Raw genomic sequence first — 19,914 nt, 5'->3', positions numbered from 1 at the left:
GAGGCAGGAAAAGTAGGAGAGTGCTGGCTTTGGGTTGCAATGACGAGGAAAGGGGGACACCCCTAAATAAGATTTTAGGGTCTTTGTAAAGCCTCATTAAATCCCCCCTAGCCCCATAAAGACTCGTGAGGAGGATAGGGCGGACAAAATACTGTCCAGCTGGCAGATAGGACTTATGGGGAACTCCTTCTTCCCTGGGTATTCCCTACTCTCTTGTCAAAAAGCCTCAGAAAACCAGGGGGCACTATTCGTGGGCAGCTGGGGAAGGGGAGTCTCCTAAGGTGCCAAGTCCTGGGCAGGAGTTCCCACCAGGCCCCTGCCCGGGTGGTGATGGATGGGGATGCTGGTGGGTGGCCGGCAGAAGGGCCAGTCTGGAAGGTACCACAATGGGTGTCTCTCCATCAATTTGTCCTCATTACCATGTGAATGGTGGGCGGGAGGGAGAGGAAGGGCATGTGGCAACAGAAGAAATCCCCCACATGCTCCCACATCTGGGGCAGCGTGTGCCCCCCCCCCCCCCCCCCCTTGCCCTCCCCTGATATCTCCAGCTCTGTCTGAGCTTGTTAAACGAGCACAAACACTCCCCCGGCCCCAAATTCAGGGGAGGAGAAGTACCACCCCCTATTCAGAGCCTTGAAAAGGGTACAGGGTTCGGCGCTGTTAACAGGGTGGGGGACACCGTCCCCGTCCCCGCCTCTCCCGTCTGTCCCTCGCAGTGTGGCCTTCTGCCGTGACAGCACCAGCCAGCCCCGCTCCCGGCCCCAGGCTGGCACGCTGGGTGCTGGTCCCAGCGAGAGCTGGGAGGAGGAGGTGTGGGGGGCGTCGGGGTTGTGCGAGTGGGAGTGGAGCACCCCGAACGCATCTCCTGTTTGTGGGGACCTGCACCTCTGAGCGGAGTGGGAAGGAGGTGCCCGTAGAGGGAGCCCGAGCGAGCCTCTCGATCTGGCTTGCATTAGCTTGATTTAACTTAATGGCTTTTCGGAGTGCTGCTGCTCCGGGGGCAGGGGCAGGACTCTGCTTTCTGCAGCGCTGCTAGGGGAGGTGGGTCCAAGCGCTCTGGCCCCGGGCCCACGGAAACCCCAAAAGTGTGCATGGTATGGACTGGTGACCCTACCCTGCGCCTCAAATCACTCCACCACTTCCCTCTCTGCCCGAAGCCCTTCTCCTCCTGCTCTTTTTTAACCATTGCACCCACTTAGGGAGAGCTTTGGGATCCTCCTCCCCTGGCCCCTTCATTGCAGGGGCTGACTACCCCTCCCCAGAGACCCTCTGCCTGCGCTTGGCATCTCCCTGGGCAGGGATTGAGGTGCTTTGGCAGGCAGCAGCCTGGGGAGTCACACCACAGTCCACTGTACTTGGACATGGACATGGACATGGACAGGCAGATGCACACACCCACTCCCTGCACATACGTTTATTCCCCGGACAGATTCATGCCCACCACCTCACCAGTCAGGCTCGGACACTCCCCAGCTCTCAGCATCAACATCAGATCCCCCAAATTACTCTCTTTTCAGCCCAGTCACTTTATATCTCAAGCACAGGTGCCCCTGTGTAATCCCTGTCCCCTCTGGGGACAGGCTGAGGGACATGCACGTGGCCCATGGTGACAGCATGAGCACTGTGAGGACTCCAGGACAGGGGCACCCTGGGGAAATGCCCACCTGTGCAGCCATGCGGACCTCAGGTGAGCACTGCCAACTCTTCTGCTAGAGGTGCACCCTCAAACTCCCTCTCCCACAGCACAGGGTTTGGAGCTAACACACCAAGGCCTACTTTTCCATTCCCATATCCCCTTCCTGGTCAGCAGGATCCCCCAGCACCCACTGTGGGTCCCCACTGAAGGGCAGGCAGAGCTGGGGTTGATGCTGATGGTCCCCCACACTCCATTAAGGGTGGGGCAGGCAGGGGCAGCCACGGGCCATGAAGTGGGGTCTGGCTGCAGGCGTCAGCCATCATTTTGTACACTGTCCCAGTACAACACGGGGATCTCAGAGCTGCAGGAGCTTCCAGGAGGACACAGCTCCAGGGAAACCCTGCAGCCATCCTGCCCTGCCCTTCCAAGAACAGCTCTGAGGTTCCCAGGCCATCAGGACAGGGGATGTGTGAGTATGTCCTCCCATGCAGGGGACAAGTAAGAATCTAATCAGGGTCCTTTGCCTTAATAAATCATTTGCCTTAATCCAACGCCCTCCCTCCTGCTCTAATAACTCCCAGCGCTGGGCCCCACAGCCACAACAATGCAGCTAATGGAACCATTTATTTTCATAATGGTGCTGGTGGGGAGAAGGGGTGGCTGGGGTGGGGGCAGCACACTCCAGGGCAGGAGTTTCTAATTAGTGAATGAAATTTGATGTAAGACTGGAGGAAGATGGATTTGCTGCCTGACAAGGGGCCTTTCAGCTCATCAAAGCACCCGAATAGGGAGGTAAATTAAATTGTTTCTAATTCTTCACCAGCCTCTAGGGAGTCACCCTTCCACCAGCAAAAAGTGGGTCCGTTCCTGAAAGGAAGAGGTGCTTGAAGGACTAAGGTTGTGTAGAAGGTACTGGGACATGTGAAGGGATGGGGATGACAACATGAAATGGGCTGGTGTGGGATGGGACAGCAGAGTGGGACAAGCTGCCACTGACGTCGCTGAAAGAATGATAAAGGAAGAAGTGTTGATGGAGGGAAGAGTTGCAAATGGTTAATTAATAAACAACTACCAGGACCAATGACTAATTTGCAGCAAATTTTCCATCCATGCCTGTCACCTAACCAGACCTGGAGCAGGGCTGGAAGGCAGCTGGTGCTGGGTAAGAGCAAAACAGCCCACCAGTGAGGAAATGTCATCTCAAACCTCAGGGGAGCTGAGCACGGACAACACTTGGTTTTGAAGGCGTGACTGATGCTGAAGCTGGCAAGGAGTCCAGTGCAGGGTAATGCTTCACCAAAGCATCCAAGCAATCACCTTGTTGCCAAGGCTCTGTACAATTTAAGGCCAATGCCAGCGATGTTAATGTTTGTAGCACAAAAGCTTTTACTGGGAAGTGCAGTGGGGTTTTTTCTTTGTTTTTTTTAGGGTTTTTTGGTTAGTTGGGTTTTTTTGTTTTTTTTGTTTTTTTATCCAGAGGTCATGGAGTCTTGTGATGGAGACTTTTTTGTTACAGAGTGTAAGTGCACTCACTTCTAGTATTCCTGTTTGCAGAGGGACCTTGCAGTGCCTATCTGCCATTAGCCCAATATCAGAATGCAAAGAAGAAAACAGGTCTGTAGTTGAACCCAGCCCCTGACCCTCATTACAAGCTGCTCCAAAAACGTCTGAGGCTACCCCTCAGCTCCTTTCCCTGCAGGGCCAAGGGAGTCCTTTCAGGGACAGCAACCAGGTTTCCGGGGGACTTTCTGTATGAAATCATCAATGCATTTCCCAAAAGTTCTCCTGCCCTCCTAACTGTGCTCAGCACCACTGCACAGTCATGGCTGCAGCACAGCCCAGGGAGGGAAACAGGGGAACAAGGGGGCTGTGTCATATTGAAAGGGGATGGAAAGACACTGGGGGGGGGGCGGAGGGAGCTGGGACCCTAAAGTGGTTTGCGGGGCTGGGGAGCATGGTCCCCTCCCTGCAGCTGAGCTAGGTGGAGCTGGGACAGGCTCAGAGCTGTCTGTGCTGACCCAACACTTCAGGAATTTAATTTGTTTAATATGTTCCCTGGGAAAGAAGAAAATAAATAAGTGGCACCTTGTGTGTCCCCATGTCTCACTCTTGCAACAGAGGTGTCAGCTTAACGAGCCAAAGCCCTCAGCCTGATTAACCAGCCACTGCTCCCACTAATAGGGAGCCACCAAACATCGTGACTGATGTCCTGAGAGCATTTGTCTCCCCCAGCCTGGCGCTGGACTGTGGGTGGGGGCACCTTGCCCAACCCAGCACCCTTGCTCCTGCCCTTAATACCCAGGTTTCTGGTGAGTCAAAGGCTCCCTCTTGCCCCAGGGTAGATCATCCTGCCCCACTGCTCTGTGGCATAGGCAGCACCCTGGGAGATGCTTGTTCCTCTGGAGGCAAGGACATGTTGTGAAGTTATGTCTTCCAGCCATCTGTGGGACTGCGTGGCAGCTCCTCAAAATAGCAGCTGGGGGCCAGGGCTGTGCAGAGTTTTTGTGCTGAGCTCTGGGTCTCAGTTCTCCATGCTCTCTCCCATGGGCTGAGTAGCCACACCTGGGGACACTGAGGCTCAGTGCTGGAGGCCACTGTGACAGCCTAGGGGCAGCCCATGAGTCTTTGCAGCTTCTTCAAGGTTTTAGCCCCTAGGTCTCGCTGCAGAGATGTCACCCACTCCCAGCATCCCTGTCCCACGACATCACCACCTCCTGTCCCTGCCTTGGGAAAGAGTTAATCAGCAGCCAGGGAGACAGGGTAATAAATGGCCGTTATCTTGTTAATGAGCTGACATTAATTAGAGCCCAAGGTCCTGGGAGGAGCAACTGATTTATCCAGTCACCCTGGGAGCAGGTTAGGAGCTGACTCCATGGAAAGGCCATTAACAGAGAAGAGGTGAGGCTCTGATGCAGGGAGGGGGGGAGTCACCCTGCAGCCATCCCTGGGTTTCCCTTGTCTGGTTGCCCTCTCACACAGTGTTCAGCCCTGGCTCCCTTCCCTCCTGGAAAGTAGTTATGATCTTGGGTCATGACCCAGTAAGCAAAACCTTAAGATCCTGGAGGTGAGAGGAAAAAGCAGAGCTGGGGGCTCCCCAGGTGTGCCAAGTGATGGGGTTGCTGGGGAGGAGAAGAGCCTGGCTGTGCACAGGCTGTGTGCCACAGTGTGCTGGGCAAGGGCTGTGGGAGCAGGGGAGCAGCATTCAGTTGCTTCCCTGCTTTCCTGGAGAAAGCTGGGCTACAGGAGGCTGTTTAACCTCTACACCACTTCCTCAAATCCCATCCCTGCCCCAACCCCCACCAAAAAAAAAAGAAAAAAAAACCCACACAAAAACAAAAACCCCACAAACAAACAAAAAAAACCCCTGCGGGCCTGGGTAGACATTGATGATGAGACCAGGTGCTTCCAGACCTTCTTTTGGGGGTGGTAGGATGGAGGCAATCTCTGGGTGGGTGCTGTGAGTTCAGGGTGTTACAGGACCTCAGAGGAAAGGGGCCAGGGGCTAATGGGACTGGAAACATTGTAATAGAATCGTTTTGGTAGGAAAAGACCTTTAAGATCCTTAAGTCCAGATGTTGGTTGTAGCAGTCAGACCCTGGGTCCTTGCAAGAAATGGATCTGTGCTGACTGTGTGCTGTGTGTTCCTTCAAGCCATGCATTTACAGCAGGACAATCCATCTGTCCCCCAACCCAACAAGCCTGAGCACCTCTGTAGAGCATCATTACATCCCAGAAAGTTGAGCCAACAGCTGATAGAGAGGAACCCGAGTCCATCCCCTGCCTGTCCCCTGCAGGGTGGGGCCTGATTCTGCGGGATGCTGTTCCTTAGCCCTTTGCAGTGGCCATGTGCTAGCACAAGGTGTGACACTTCAGAGCTGTCCTAGCTGTTTCTGCTTGGGGCAGGTGCCCTTCCCTGACCTACGGACCTTCCCATGCTGTTTTTCCAGCCCCCTGCTCCAGGATGGGAGCTGCTGGCATGTTTTTCCACTCAGTTTTGCCATGTGCCATCAGAGATAGGGCAGCTTATTTGAGGAATGGCTCAGCTAAATAAACAGCTGTTCAAAAATCCCCGCAGGAGGGCCGTCCAGGAGGGACTGAGCCCTCTTTGCTTTGCCTGTTAACCCCTTTGCTCAGGGCAGGTACCTGGGGTTTGGTGCTTACAGAGATGCGAGGGATGGGTAAGGTGGGCAGGGGAAGCTGTGTACTTCACCAAGCCCCTGCAGGCGGTTGAAGGCAGAGGGACTTATGATTTCTAGGGCAGATCCTTGGCTGTCAGGCTGAGCAGCTGGTGTGCCAGCATGGAGAATCTCTCAGGAGCCTGTGTCTGTCTTGGAAGGCCTTGGGGTGGGCAGGAGCAGGCAAACCCCTGCAGGAAGGGATTCAAGTAGGGACAGGGCATGGCAACCACTGAGCACAGAACCTAAAGAAGCAGGCAGGGAGGTGGCTTCAGAGACTTGCTGGGCACTTGTCTCCTGCCATCACCAAAGTAGGGCGAGACCTGTAAAGACACAGAAGAACCCCTGTGAGCATTTCTGTGGGGCTCTGCAGATGGCCACTCTGCTCCCATGACAGTGATGTGGATGCCTCTGCCAGTGTTTCTGCAGAGGAGGCAGCCACCAAGTAGCCTGGGACATGGGGACTGGCTATGCCAGGTCCTGCACAGTCTGGGCTCAGCTCCCACCACTGTGAGACTGATTATGACCCATTATCTGGTTGGTTTACAGGCCCATGGCCACTCACTGATGACTTCAACTGTTCATTTAGCCACAAATCACCACAGGGCTGGCAGTTTATTTACCTTCCCCACCAGCCTCCTGTGGCTTACCAGACTCCGGAGATAGCAGGTGGCCCTGCTGACAGGGGCAGGGGAAGGGCAGCATCCTGCTGCTGGCAGTAATCAGGGCTTCCACAAAATCTGAGACACCCCAATCTGGAGCAGGCTGAGGGCTCTTACACCCAGAGCTTCTCATCAGGGGCTCAGCATGCTCTAGGCTGGAGGCTGCAGAGTAGGGATGAGAGTGGGACATTTTTCTCCACAAGCTGGCTTGGGACTTCAGAGTGCTGCAAGATTACCTGGGACATTAGGGCCACAGCAGCAAGATCCATTGCTTCCCCAGGGATGCTTTAAACAAAGTTGTTGCACTGTACATCTCTTAGAGGAAAGCAGTTTCTAAAGATGGAAAGCTCTGAGGGCTGTGATCTAGGCAGTTGTTAATGGTTACTAAGAAGAGTACAACCATCCTGGGGACAGGGAGCTCATTCAAGGCTTAAAAGCTATAGTCTGGGCAGAAATTAAGTTGCCTGCCACCTCTCTGGGACAGGCTGAGCACACCAATCCCTGTCTCAGAGGTAGCTTCAAACTGAAGGCAGGTCACCCAAACCCACCAGGAGGAACTGGTGCTAGACTGCATCTAGGAACAGTTGAAATGGCAGATTAATAGAAATCAAGACAAAGGCCCAGCATGAGCTGCATCTTCATCTGATGTCTGGGATAAGTACTCCATTCTGGGAAAATGGAAGCCTGGTCCCAGTCATTAATTTTTTTCAGGGTGTGAATTTTTCTCAGTACCCTTGGCTTTGATCTTGTGGCAGTTGGGTTTGCTGACGGATGTTACATTGCTCCCCAAGGTGACGCTTTGGAAGTGACAAGGCTGTAAAACTGAACTATGCTCCCAAATACTACCTGTGATCCCCATGGCTCATTTCTGAGAGCTCAGGCATTGCTGGCAACAGCTTGTGGAAGTGTATGAACTACTGTAGGTAGTGTTGTGGGTCTCTGCAGATACTGAAAACTTATGTGCACTAGAGATGGATGTCTTTGCTGGCCATGTGGGTGTTTGTTCTTTTATTTTTACTCCTGCTGCTTGACCTCCCATGAATGGAAATTGCAGCAGACAATTCATTTGAGGCTATGGACACAGCAAAGGGAGCTCTGGTTGTCTGGCTGGGCAACTGATCTGAGCATGGACCTCCCACTGGTCTGCACTTACTGAACAGGAGCAGACAAAGTGGTTATCTGTGGATACCCCTTTGGGGCACAGTTAACACAAGGTACATCAGGCAGGGGATAAATGGAGGTGTGGGTGTGTGGGTGGGGTGGGTTTGAGCCTGCAAGGGATGTGAGACGGGAGAAGCACCCTGGCTGGCTCAGGGCTTTGAGATGGTCCATCTAGCTCTGTATGGGGGTGAGGAGATCTGTTCTGCATGTGCCCAAGATCATCCACATCAGCAAGGTGGTGTTTCCTGGACTGTTTCACAGAGCTGGTGACATTTGCAGGGGCTCTAGGTAAAGCAGAGGAGGCCATGGGGTAACAGCACAGGGTTACTCACAGGGTTACATTTCCCCTTAAACTCCACCTCCTCATGAACTGGGGTGGTTTCCTGAGGCAGCTCCAGTCTATACTGCCCTGCACTCCCAGGCTATGGGAACAAGTTGTCTCTCTGGCTGATATCGAGGGGTCTGCTACCTGTAGCTGTTGTTTGGGGTTGCCTTAGATCTTCTGTAGAGACCCTTCTGTGGAGGAAGGATGCTGGGCAGAGGTAAGGGGCCAGGCCACAGTAATGTTCACTTATTACAGTCCTCAGATCTAGTTAGCAACCAGGTGAGCTGTCATCAGAGGACCTGATGGATGGGGAAGAGAGTTCCCTCCTTCCTGAGGCGGGAAATGAAGCTAATCAGACCTCAGACACCTTAATCCAGCTCTGATCTGATTAATGACCCCAAAGACTGTGAACTCATCAGCACCCTGGCATCTATCACTGCCTGCATCCCGCCCCTTCTGTGGGTCACAGGCTGGTGCAACTATCCATTGCACAGCCCTAGGCTCTGGCTCTCTCTGCCTTGCACATCATGAGCTGTGTGCCACTCCTCCAGCCCTAGACAACCCCCTTGCATGGTCTTGGTGTCTGGGTTTGACTCGCCTGGCAGAGGGAACCCTTTCCATCATCTTCCTAGATTTCTTTTTGGGGATGTTTCCACCCAAGTTTTATGGCTGGTGTCTGCATACTTCTTTCTTGTGCAATTCAAAGGCTTCAGCTTGAATGCTTATATTCACATCAACCTGGGATCTGTGAATTGGGCACCAACCTGAGCTGATGATCCTTGGAGGAGCTGCTTGTCTTTGGAGAGTCTCTTTGGGCAGTGCAGGGGACTTCCATGAGGATGGTAAGGCTTGGTGCTGTGACCCAGATCCCCATATGAGCCTCACTCAAGCCTCCCACATTCCAAGCAGATAGTCTCTCTGCTTGGCAGGGGTCACCCAGGCTCTCCTGGGCTATGTACCTGCCTGTCTTCTACCCCATGGTGTTCACTGTGGTGTTGAATTCTGTGTTGTGCCCCAATGCCAATTTCTGCCCCTTGTGTTGAGGAATGTTCCCTGTGAAAAGCTGAGAAGCCATTACAGTCCTTGAGGCCAATCCTGGGGACTCAGGTAAAAAAGTGGTGGCTCTTCCCTTGCCACTGTCACCAGAGCAGGCTGTTGACCCACAGCACAGGAGTTGTCCTTCTGCTGCTGTAACCCCCTGTTCCCTGATATTTGTTGCAGTTTTCTCCTGTGCTTGGGTGCCAGGCTGCCCCATTCTGCCCCAAATATAATCCTACCCATGCTTGCCAGCTGCTTGGCAGGGCTGGCTACTTGCATGTAGGAAGAGGGAAAGGGCTTGAAATTTTTTTGCTTGCCAGGGATTTTGTTTTTTCTCCTAGGAAAGCAGAGAGGTATGGATTTTGTCGGGGAGAAGAGTCCTGCAGCCTCCCTGATGGTAGAGAGAGGGTATATCAGCAGCCAGAGGGGTTCTGGGGGTGGAAAGGGACACTATTCCACCTTTAGTACCCTCTGTCTACATAAGATTTGTCACTGTGGGGTGACATCCACCCCAAAGCCCCTTGTGAGCAAATCCAGCTCTGGGTTTTCCATGGAGCTGATTCCTGCCCTCCTCTTTCCCAGGGAGGCAGCTGGAACAAGGCTGTTGTGTGTCTGTTCCCACACAAGGACTTGAGGCCCCCCAGTGAAGCTCGTGGGCACTGGGCTAGGCAACTGAAGAAAGAAATTGTTCCACATGTGGGACCTTCAGAGCTTCCTGCAGTGGGGTGACATGTGCAAGGGCTCCACTGATGTCCATGCACTGGAATGGTGCAACAGGAAATGGCACTGCTGGGCACTGCTGGTGATCCTTGGTGCATGGGATATGGAGGAGCCTTCCAGTGAGTGGTTAACTTGCCTGCCCTCCCAGCTGGGTGCTCTTCCCCCCAAGGTGTCTGGGAGTCCCACAGAGCCAGGGCAACACTAAATCTCTGGAGAGTTTTGTCTACATGTGCCAATGTCTGTCCAATCTCTCCACATCTCCAGCTGCTGCAGCCACAGACCCGCTATCCATTGAGGGTCTCTGGGAAAAACAGGATTGGCTTTGGATCAGGATGATTCCCATACCTGAGGGGGGGCCCACTGGGGAGCTAGAGAGGAACTTTTTAGAAAGGTATGTATTGATATGATCTAGGGGAACGATTTTAAATTGAAAGAGGGTAGATTTAGGTTAGATATTAGGAAGAAATTCTTTCCTGTGAGGATGGTGAGAGAGAGGCTGTGGCTGCCCTCTCCCTGGAAGTGTTCAAGGCCAGGCTGCATGGGGCTGTGAGCAACCTGTTCTAGTGGAAGGCTGGGAAAGGGACGGAGAAGTCAGCTTCAGGTCCCTGAGTGCTGCTGTGGTCGGGATATGAGGAAGCCGGAGGAGCCCTGCGGGGAGGCAGGCCGGGCTGACGGGGCGGGGGACCGGCGCGGAGCCAATGGGGAGCAGGGACAGGTGGAGGGGGCGTTAAAACCCCCCCGGTGCCGGCGGGCGAGTGAGTGCCCGGGAGGGGGAGCGCAGAGGAGGGCTGCCCCGGAGGGCAGCCCCGCGGAGCGGGGTGCGGAGCGCGGCGCGGAGCGCGGCGGGGCCCCGCGGGTGGATGCCAGACGGTGCCGGGGCTGGCCCGGGGCTGCCGGGCCGGGCTGTGCCGTGCCGTGCCCTGGCAGGGAAGCGACGGGGTGCCGGGGGGCCCGGCGGCTCTGTAAGGGGCAGGGCCATGCACAAGCCCATGGAGAAGTCCCAAAACTTCCGCATTGAGGCGCTCCTGGCTGATGAGCCGTCGCGGAGCGCTTCGCCGCCGGCGCTGAGCACCCGGAGCCCCGCAGCGAGCCCCGGCCCCGCCGGGCGCTGCGACACTCCCTCGCCTCGAGTACCCTCGGCCGCCGCGCCCCTCGCCCCGGCCGGTTTCGTTCCCAAACCCAGTTTGTTGCACCTCCCCGGCCCCGGGCTCGGTACCTTGCCTGCTCTCTACCCGCCCGCCATGTACCCGCTCCCGGCCCTGGGGGGACAGCACCCCGCTTTCGCTTACACCGGCATCCCCCACCTGCCGGCGCCCGGCGCGGAGCACCTGAAGGCGGCCGTGGCCAGCTCCTTCCCTCTGGAGCACTGGATCCGAGCCGGAATGCTGGTGCCGAGGCTCTCCGACTACCACGGTGAGTAACCCTGCCGTCGGGCAGGACACTGCTCTCTCCTCTTTAAACTACCGGGACAGCGGGGTGCGGATCCTCTCGGGGCTGACCCCAATGCGCTCCCAGACCCGTTCCCCAGTCAGGGCAGGTCTGGGGGTCCCACTGATGGGTTTTTTTTTTGGGGGGGGGGGGAAAGGGCGTGTAAGACTCCTTGGGGCGTGGAGACCTCCAAGGGCTTCAGAAACACAATCTCAAAGGCAAAAATCTCACCTTACTCCCCACCGGTGCTGCGGGACGGCCCCGAGAGGCACTGCCCTTCCCGATACCGGCAGAGCAGAGCCGCTCCCGGGCTGGGCCAGCTCGGCCGACTCCAGCTGCCGCTCCGGCAATACAGCTCCGGGGCTCGCTTGGCTCCGCCACGGCGGGATGGAAACGAAAATAAAGAAGCGGCGGCTGGAACCGGCACAGGGAAACGAATATATCTCCCACAGTGCAGTTAGGAACGAACCCGTTCGGGTCTCTCCCGCCCCGTGGCTAAGACTCGGAGGGATGCACGACCCTCTACGGTCCCCGGGCAGGGCCAGAGGAAAGGATGGAACGCTGGGTCGTGGAGGCGAGGAGCGGCTCCGCGGGGCCAGTGAGCCTGGTGCCGACAAGAACCGCGGGAGTCGGGGTGCAGCCCAGCCCTGGTCCCTCCGTTCGTGCAGGGAGAGTACCCACTCCGTGCGCATCCCCTTTGCACGATGGGCAAGGCCAGGGCTGCGGGCAGGCACCGTGTTCCGCACTGAAATGTAGAGCATGGGAGGCACAAGCACCAATTCTAGGCTCTTGCCGTACCGGGGGCTTTCCCCAGTACTCCTGGCAGTGTGATCCGGACCCTGCCCTATGCTTACAGTGAGTGTGGGGTCATCACAAAGAATAAACCAAGAGTGGCTTGTTAATAACCCTCTGGCTGAGTATATGGGTTTACTAGCTCTATTAGTCTTAATAACCTGGGACCACACTTACTAAGAAAAAAAAAAACACAAACCTGGATGAGTCCTTTAATAAATTGGTTGGATGCAAAAGTGGAGAATTAACATAAAACATCTTACTCGTTGCTCCTTCCTCGAATTACACTTGGGCAGGTTGAAGGGAAAAGAGCTGTTCCTTCCCCTGGGCTGTCTCCCCCTCTCTGGACTATAGTCTAGGTCCAGCTATGAAGCTGTCCCCTAGGGGAGTAGAATAAGCCCCCCGTGCTACAGCCCATGGGGAATTTTCAATAATTAAGAACAAGTGAAAAAAAAATTCTGTTTATTGTGTGGTAAAATGCCTTCTTGCTCCTCTGCAGAGGCCATGTTGTCCTTGCAGGGTCTGGGTCTGTCAGTGTATCTCAGCATACTGGTAGCTTCATGCAGAGCTGTGTTTCACCAAAGTGGGTTTATGCCACTGTACCTGCCCCTGCAGCCCCAAGTGCATCTTCTGGCTGGGGTAGTGTAGAGATATTTGGGCATCAAATTTGCCTTTGTGCATCAGCCCCATCCCTCTTAAGTGTAGGATCTGCTCCAAAGCAAGTTGTCTCCAAAACTGTGTTTGGCATGAGAACAGCTTCTGGAGATAGCTTTTGGGCTGCTGTAGGATGTATAAGAACAGCATTTCAATGGATCTTGTGGGGAGCACTAGGTTGGGTTCCTGGGATAACTCAGGAGGAAGAAAAGCAGTCTCTGACCCAAGACCTGCTGGATTTGGCCCTGAAGAACCCAAAGCAGGACAGAGGCAAAGGACATACACGGAGATGCAACAAGAATGAGACTGAAACTGAAGATTTTAAAACCTGTAACCCCTTCTCCAATCCATATTTTCAATTAAAGATACTTGCTCTCAGTTCTGGGGAGCCCTTTGCAGTGGGTATTGTCTGTCCCCAAGCTCTGTTTTAAAGTGTCAGTAATTTTCCTGCTGTGAAACTTCTCTTGCTCCAGTTTGCTCCCAAGATTTGTCACACCAAGCATAGCAAATTACTCTCCACTCTCTTTGCTTGCCTGGCCTGTCCATCAGGATGCTCTGTAGGGCCCTTTCAGGTTTCTCTTTCCCTCACTACACAACCTGGATGCTTCTATCTCCTCTGAGGTGGGTTTTCATCCTGACTGCTTTCAGGGTTATCCTCTAAACTCCTTCCAAATGTCTTCCACTCTCAAAACACAGACACAAAGATGGAGGCAGAGCCTGAGCCTCCCTGCAGCAGGAGAATGAGAAGTTATGTGTTCACTGCTGCTCTACCTGCCTGTACCTCCTATGAACAACACTTCTGAATTGGGGGAATTATGCTTAGCCTGGAGCCTATTCTTTCCACACTTGTTCTCCTGGGGCCCTGCTTCCCTGATCCTTGTTTTGTTTTATTCTCACTGCTGTGTGGATTCTCTCATCAAACCCTATTCCTCATCCATTTTCAGGTCCTTGTTTCAATCTGTTTGGAGCATTTGAGTTCTCAAGTGTGTCCTCAGCCTTTCCTGCTATGGGCGCACATCAAGTTCCAAAAGCAGATCCCTTTGCAGCATGCCTTGCCTCTGTAGTCACCAGGACCATCCCAAGCTGCATGCTGTGCTTGTGTCTGGGCTCATATTGCCCCAGTGTGCTGGCTGTGGTGTGGGGACAGAGACAGTGGCAGAAACAGGAAGGGGGACTTGTCTAGGACATACTACCTGCCTAGCCCTTCCTCATTTATCTGAGCCTCTGACTGTTCTCACCAGGACTTCTGGGATGCCTCTGGTTCCCAGCTCCTGGGTGCCCTGTCCCAACATCCAGCCTAGACAGACAGACATGCCTGGATCAGATTTCCAGAGAGACAGAGCAGAAGTGTCTATGCTGATGATCATGTTTAACTCTCTGGCTAGCAGTGTGCAGATATTTGGGATCTGAAGACATGCCCCCTCTTAGAACATGTTTTGGGGCAATCCAGAGAGAGGTGACCCTTTTGTTTTATTTATGGAAGATTCCAGGACTAAATCATTAATTCCTTCTTTAGTTGCTTATGTAGAGGTATTTTGCAGGGATGGTCTGGTTTGGTCTCCTGGAGACAGTCAGGGTGGGGAAAGCAGCAGGGCAGCCTCTGAACTGAAGCCTCAAGCTTTGCAGGTATGCATCACACATGCTCACCCTGCTCTCACTTGTGTATGGGGGATGTAGGATGCTGGGTGATGGTCTGAGGCCATGGGCACCCTTAGGGACCTGGTCTGGGCTTGAGTGCTGGGATTGTTTGGAGAAGTGCTTCTGCTATGATGAAAGCAGGGGCTGTGCTTTCCTCCCTATCAATCTCTGGAGCCACAGCCAGCACCTGTCTGCTGCAATGCAGAGTGAGAGGTCTGGGCAGGAAGGCCTGCGTGTGGGAGCAGGCAGGGATGCTGCCCACCCAACCTCTGCTGCTCCCAGCCTGGGGCCTTGTCCTGGAGCTTCAAACAGCTCCTGGATTGCACAGGGCAAGTGTTGGCACCGGTGTGCCATGCCTGTCAGTATTTCTGGGAGCTGTGATTTATTTGCCCTGGCTATCATGGAAATGCAGTGGGAGCCAAGTGTAAAGATCTGTGACAGAGGAGAGTTGTAGGAGCAGAAAGCAGTGACACAGCTGCAGGCTCTCAGGAATAGAGGAGGATTTCTCTCTGGGACCTGGTACTCAGGCAGCTTTCCTGGGACATCTGCCCAGACCAGATCCTGCCTGTAGTGGTGGAGGGTTACCTGATGGGCTGTGCTGGGCTAGGACAGCAGGCAAGGAAAGTCAGACCAAACGGCCTCAGAAAGCAATGCCTTCCAAGTCTCTGTGTGTGCACAGTGATCCGGTATTAGCAGGAAACAGGCTGGAAAACAGCTGGCAAGTGGCAATCATGGGTCAATGGTGGAACGACCAAAGGGCTAGGGGAGGTAGCAGGTACCCTTACACATGCTACCCCATGGACAGTGGTCAAGGCTACTGGCAGGCTAGGAGAAGCCTCTGGTGGTAACTCTGATGCCAACAAGACGACCTCTCCTCCCAGCCCTGACATCTGGAGAAACACCTCCAAAGCAGAAAGGGTACTAATTTCCTCTCTTTTATCTACTAGCCCACAAAGTTAAGTGAACTATAGGTAAACAAACCAAATTAAAACCAAGCAAGTTAATCTCAACCTAGGATTACCCTTGTTATCAAGTAGACAGAACTGCATCAAATAAACCAACAATCCTTTATAAGCTTTATCTAATTATCCAGGAGGCAACTGCCTTGTAGGGCTCCTGGTCTCAGATTCAGTGGCCATTCCCAGCTCTAGGCCAAGCAACTTATTGCAGCCAAATGCCAGTCCCTCACCAGGGCGTCTGAGCCCTGCCAGGCTGAAGGACTGTTGAGAAAAGCTCTGATCCTAGATGTAGAACGGCTGGCAGATAGGAAATCCTTTGACGAGCAAAGGTGAGATGCTGAGACAGTCACTGGCCTTCTGATAGAAGATGGATAGCTGGGAAAATCTTTGCAAAAGTTAACTCTTTTTGTGGGATTGTGGTTGTGTTGGGGATAGATTGATAGGTCAACTGGCAGAGACAGGGGAGGTGAGCCCTCTGGGGATGGGCCCTGCATATCCCTTGGAAGGATGTTGCCCATGTCCATGTGACAGCCTGCCACAGGATGGGGGAGGACAGGACTTCACCAACCACACTGACAGGGTAGGCTGGAGCTGTCATCAGCCACAAGCCATCATTTCCTCTTTACATTGGAAACTTGAACCTACCTCATACCATCAGACTCTACTTCCTCCTATTCCTTTTGCTTCTTCCCCAGTGAGAGACTGCAGACTCTCTTCCCTCTGTGTTCTCCCCCTGCAGAGGAGCAAGGGCTCTTCAGTGAAGCTGACAGCTGATCTGAGGCCCAGGGACATTGGTGGCTTGGGTCTGCCCTGAGCTGCCCTTTGTGGCTGGACGAAGCTCAGGTGGACATTAGGGCTATGTAAGTTTGGGCTCACCCCATCTCATCTGCCTGCAAAATCCCAAACAAGCCACAGTGTGGAGCAGGGGTGATGCTGCTGAAGGGTGTATTGTCAGAGGAGGTCACATACCTGGGTGGCTTTGGTCTGAGGGTGCTTGAAATTTATGGCAACACCACAGGGTTTGGAAGGTGGGATTCTTTTTCAGCACTGGGGCAGGAGGCAGGGTGGGTTTCCAGGGTAGTCTGTACAAGTTTTGTAACGGATACTACTGCACCGAGAGTCTGAATTGGAGACACTGTGAACTGGGGCTGGCAGAGAGACTTCGCTCTGGCAGTCAGTCCCCTTCATTGGCTGTTATTTGGGATATGTTCTGTTTGGATTTATTTAGCTTTTGGGCAAACTTTCTGTTCTTCTTTTCTCTGCTAGACCAAGCTGTCCTCAGCATCTCACCCTCACCTTACCCAGGGGTGCCCTGGGGGGTGTTGTTAAAGCCAGCTGCCTTCCAGTCTCCTCTGAGGCTGGACAGACCAAACTCCCCCCTGCTTTTTGGGGTTGAGACTCACTTCTGTGTCTCCACTTTTCTCACATCTGTCTTTAGTCTGGCCACATCTGGCCTTGCAGGAAGGGGCACAGAGAGCCGTTTAGGGTGGTCTGAAGGATTTCTGTGCTCCCCAGAGCCAGGATGCAGTGCCCTAGTAGTTGAACCCTGGGCTCTCCCCTAGGGTGGAGAATTCAGACTGGGAATATGGTATTTCTTCAACCCTGTCAAAAAAGCCTGTGTCTCTAAAAACTCAGATATCCAGGATTACTGGATGCTGGGGTATGGGCACAAGCTCTTCCCTCCTCTTTCCCCAAAACATCTGTTATACACCATACCCATAAAAGGACCTATTCAGAGGGACCCTTCCAGCCCGCACAGTGCAGCCGCCACATCAGGGAGGGACTGAGGCATCATGTGCCCCAGTTGACCCTCCAGTTTCTGGCAGCCAAGGGGGATTACTGGGTGATGGAGCCCTTGAGCTGCCAGATGCTGCCTGGGGCTTTTTCAAAATTCCCACTGACACTGACTGAACAAGTTTCCTCTCTGGTTCTTTCTGATGCATCTCTGGCCAGCTCCCACCCCTCTCATCCCTGCCCCAGCTGAGGAGCTGCTAGGATTGTTAGCTTAGGCTGCCCCATCTTTGCAGATGCTGGTCCCCGTGGCACCTCCTTTCCTTAGCAGGAGGTAGTCTTCCTGGGTCCATTTAGTTCCACATCTCTGCCAAGGTTTACACAGCCAGAGCATCCACAGCCAGCCAGAGTTCAGACTACAGTTGAGCTCTGCAGAGCTGAGCCATCTTTCATCTGACATTTGTATTTGTACCGACAATCCTTTGGGCCTCTCATTTGGTTTTATACTTGAATGTGTTTTGTGTGCAAAATAATGCACCATGTGTGTCAGAGCCATCAGCACTGCATGCCTCTGATCAGTCCCTAGTTTAACTAGCCAGGTGCTGCAAGCTGGGTCCCACAGGCTGTCTCTCCTGGCACTGTGGGGCTGCAGGTGAAGGAGGAGTCATGTCCATCTCTGCTTCCACCAGCAGTTTGTAGAACCCCAGCCCAACCCATCTGACCTGTCCCACCCAGCATCCAGGTACTTGTGATCAACCCCGGATCACGATCAACTAATGCCTCCTTCATAAATTCCTGCCTCATGTGTCACTGATGTGTTTGTGAAAGATTCGGTGGACACTTGGGAAGATGGGCAGGTCTGGATCAAAGCTGGAATCTGCAGAAGATAATGTGGATAGTGCTCCCACGCCTTGTAAAGCGGGTGATCTGGAGCAACCCTCGCCAAGCAGGGCACGGCTCTGGGGCCACGATGCTCCATCTCAGCTCCTGAGACACAGCGGTGGGGACATACCAAGGACCTTTCCCGCTAATGCCCCCCTACCAGTGCCACCCCAGTACTTTACTCCCAGCTGCAAACCTCTGGGTTTCATTGCCGTTGCGCTGCTGGGAGAAGCAGTAAAAGCTGAACCCTGGGGGGACAATAAAGCCAGCGGAGAGGAGATAAGCGGGGATCAAACACGGCACGGCAGCCACCCCACGCTGAACTCTCAAAGGCCCCTTTGTTCCTGCTGCCTCCTGATTCAGCACTGCGCTGCCTTCAAGGGCTGAGGGTGAGATAATGGGGCTCCCAGGCAGCCCCAGCCCCACAGCCCCTGGCAGTTGGGCAGCCACCTGTGCATCCCAGCAATGAAGAAAGGAGGTTTAATTTCAGTCACAGGACTAATCCCAGTTGCACACCGAGGGGCTGATAACGTATCTCACTGATTCCTATCAGCCAGGCAATAAAGCTGTTATTGGGGTGGGAGATGACAAAAGAGACACTCACCTTCCTTCTCATGTCAGGCTTGCAAAGGGGATGTCCCCTGCAGCCCCCACTCTCACTATCCCCTGAACCATGCCTCCTCTCTGCCCTACAGCTGCTCCCCAGTCTGGCTTGATGGGGAAGTGCCGTCGACCCCGCACAGCCTTCACCAGCCAGCAGCTCCTGGAGCTGGAGAACCAGTTCAAGCTCAACAAGTACCTGTCCAGACCCAAGCGCTTTGAGGTAGCCACATCGCTGATGCTCACAGAGACACAGGTACCTTGGTCCTGGGGGGAATGGAGGATGGCACCATCTGGCTTCCAGGGAGGTGGGGGCTGCTCTGCAGTGTGGGAAGTCAGTCATGGGCAGTGCTGGTGCCTCTCCTTTGGTTGTCATCTGTCCCACACCCCACTGCCCACATCAGCACCCTTTCTCAGGGCATCTTCTGCAGAGACCTGACTGGTGGGCTCTTGTGAAGGGCCCGTAGAAATACTGATCTTCTTTTCACCAGCACCCCATCTTAGATTTCAGAGCATTCCCATCCCTCCCTGCACTGTGGGAGAGAGCCTTTTGTGGAACTAAAACTCCTCTTTTAATGTTCCAGTGCACATCCTTGGGCATCCTGGGAGATAGCTTGTCCCCTCTGTCCCTGACCCCTCACCAAGGAAGCTGGGCAGGGGCAAGAGAGCAGCTCTCCATATATTTCTCTCCCGGTGACATCCTAAGCCTCCTCACAGACCCTACAACAAAGAGGCTCTGGAGGGACCTTTCATTCAGGGAAAGTGAGGCTGTGAATAGGGGCAGGATGGGGCAGGGGGGGCACGCTCTCCCCTGGGGGCTGTCTCTTGGCAGGTGAAGATTTGGTTCCAGAACCGACGCATGAAGTGGAAGCGGAGCCGCAAAGCCAAGGAGCAGGGGGCCCAGGCAGATGCTGAGAAGCAACAAGGGCTCAGCAAAGCCTGTGAGAAGCTGCTGCCCAGTGAGCCTCAGGGACAAACTACTGAGAGCCCCAAGTTCATGGGGCACAGCCCTGGCTCAGGCTTCCTGCACCGCAGCACCACCGAACTGGGCTACAGCCCTGACTCCTCCTGCTCGGGTGGTGAGGAGGAAGAAGAAGAGGAGGAGGAGGAGACAGGTGCCATGGAGAGGAAAATCAACTCTGTGTTGTGAAAGGTGGATGGAGCCAGCCCAGAAGAGGACCCAGGTTCCGGTGTTGAGAGTCTCTTTACTGACAGACAGACTGTACCCGGGTGGAGTGGTGGGGGTTGCAGGGCACCTGCTCCCCTTTAACTTATGTTTGTTTGGATTCTATTTAACTTGTAATTATACCTCTGTGTGTACTGGGGGAGTCCCCACATCCTTCCCCTATAAAGCTGTTATCTGGATGCCTGTGCTCTTCCTTAGGGGGTGGGAGGCTGTGCCCCCTTCCTGCCACTACGCTGCCCTGATGGGGTCCCTGGGGAGCAGGGTGGGGACAGCAGATCGGCACAGCTGGCAGCCTGTTGGCACAGCTGGAGGGGAGAGACCCCAGAC

At 54.2% G+C, this 19,914-nt stretch overlaps 1 protein-coding gene across 1 annotated transcript; it reads left to right on the top strand.

The window, feature by feature from the left end:
- The first annotated feature begins 10,694 nt into the window (after nucleotides 1-10,694).
- Nucleotides 10,695-19,551, top strand: LOC103531393 (motor neuron and pancreas homeobox protein 1). Its single transcript, XM_008497037.1, has 3 exons — nucleotides 10,695-11,130; nucleotides 18,497-18,657; nucleotides 19,234-19,551. Exons 1-3 carry the CDS (start codon nucleotides 10,695-10,697, stop codon nucleotides 19,549-19,551), a joined length of 915 nt encoding a protein of 304 aa, XP_008495259.1.
- The last annotated feature ends 363 nt before the right edge of the window (nucleotides 19,552-19,914 follow it).

This window comes from Calypte anna, chromosome 7 (genome assembly GCF_003957555.1).
Source record: "Calypte anna isolate BGI_N300 chromosome 7, bCalAnn1_v1.p, whole genome shotgun sequence".
In the NCBI taxonomy this organism is placed as follows: domain Eukaryota; kingdom Metazoa; phylum Chordata; class Aves; order Apodiformes; family Trochilidae; genus Calypte; species Calypte anna.
This window is presented reverse-complemented; position numbering and strand designations above follow the sequence as displayed.

What these genes read in the sequence shown, in the direction of transcription:
- LOC103531393 (XM_008497037.1), top strand. Translation starts at nt 10,695, where the DNA reads ATGCACAAGCCCATGGAGAAGTCCCAAAACTTCCGCATTGAGGCGCTC. An exon ending in GAGGCTCTCCGACTACCACG is followed by an intron (nt 11,131 to 18,496) that starts GTGAGTAACCCT and finishes TCTGCCCTACAG; the next exon opens with CTGCTCCCCAGTCTGGCTTG. An exon ending in TGATGCTCACAGAGACACAG is followed by an intron (nt 18,658 to 19,233) that starts GTACCTTGGTCC and finishes GTCTCTTGGCAG; the next exon opens with GTGAAGATTTGGTTCCAGAA.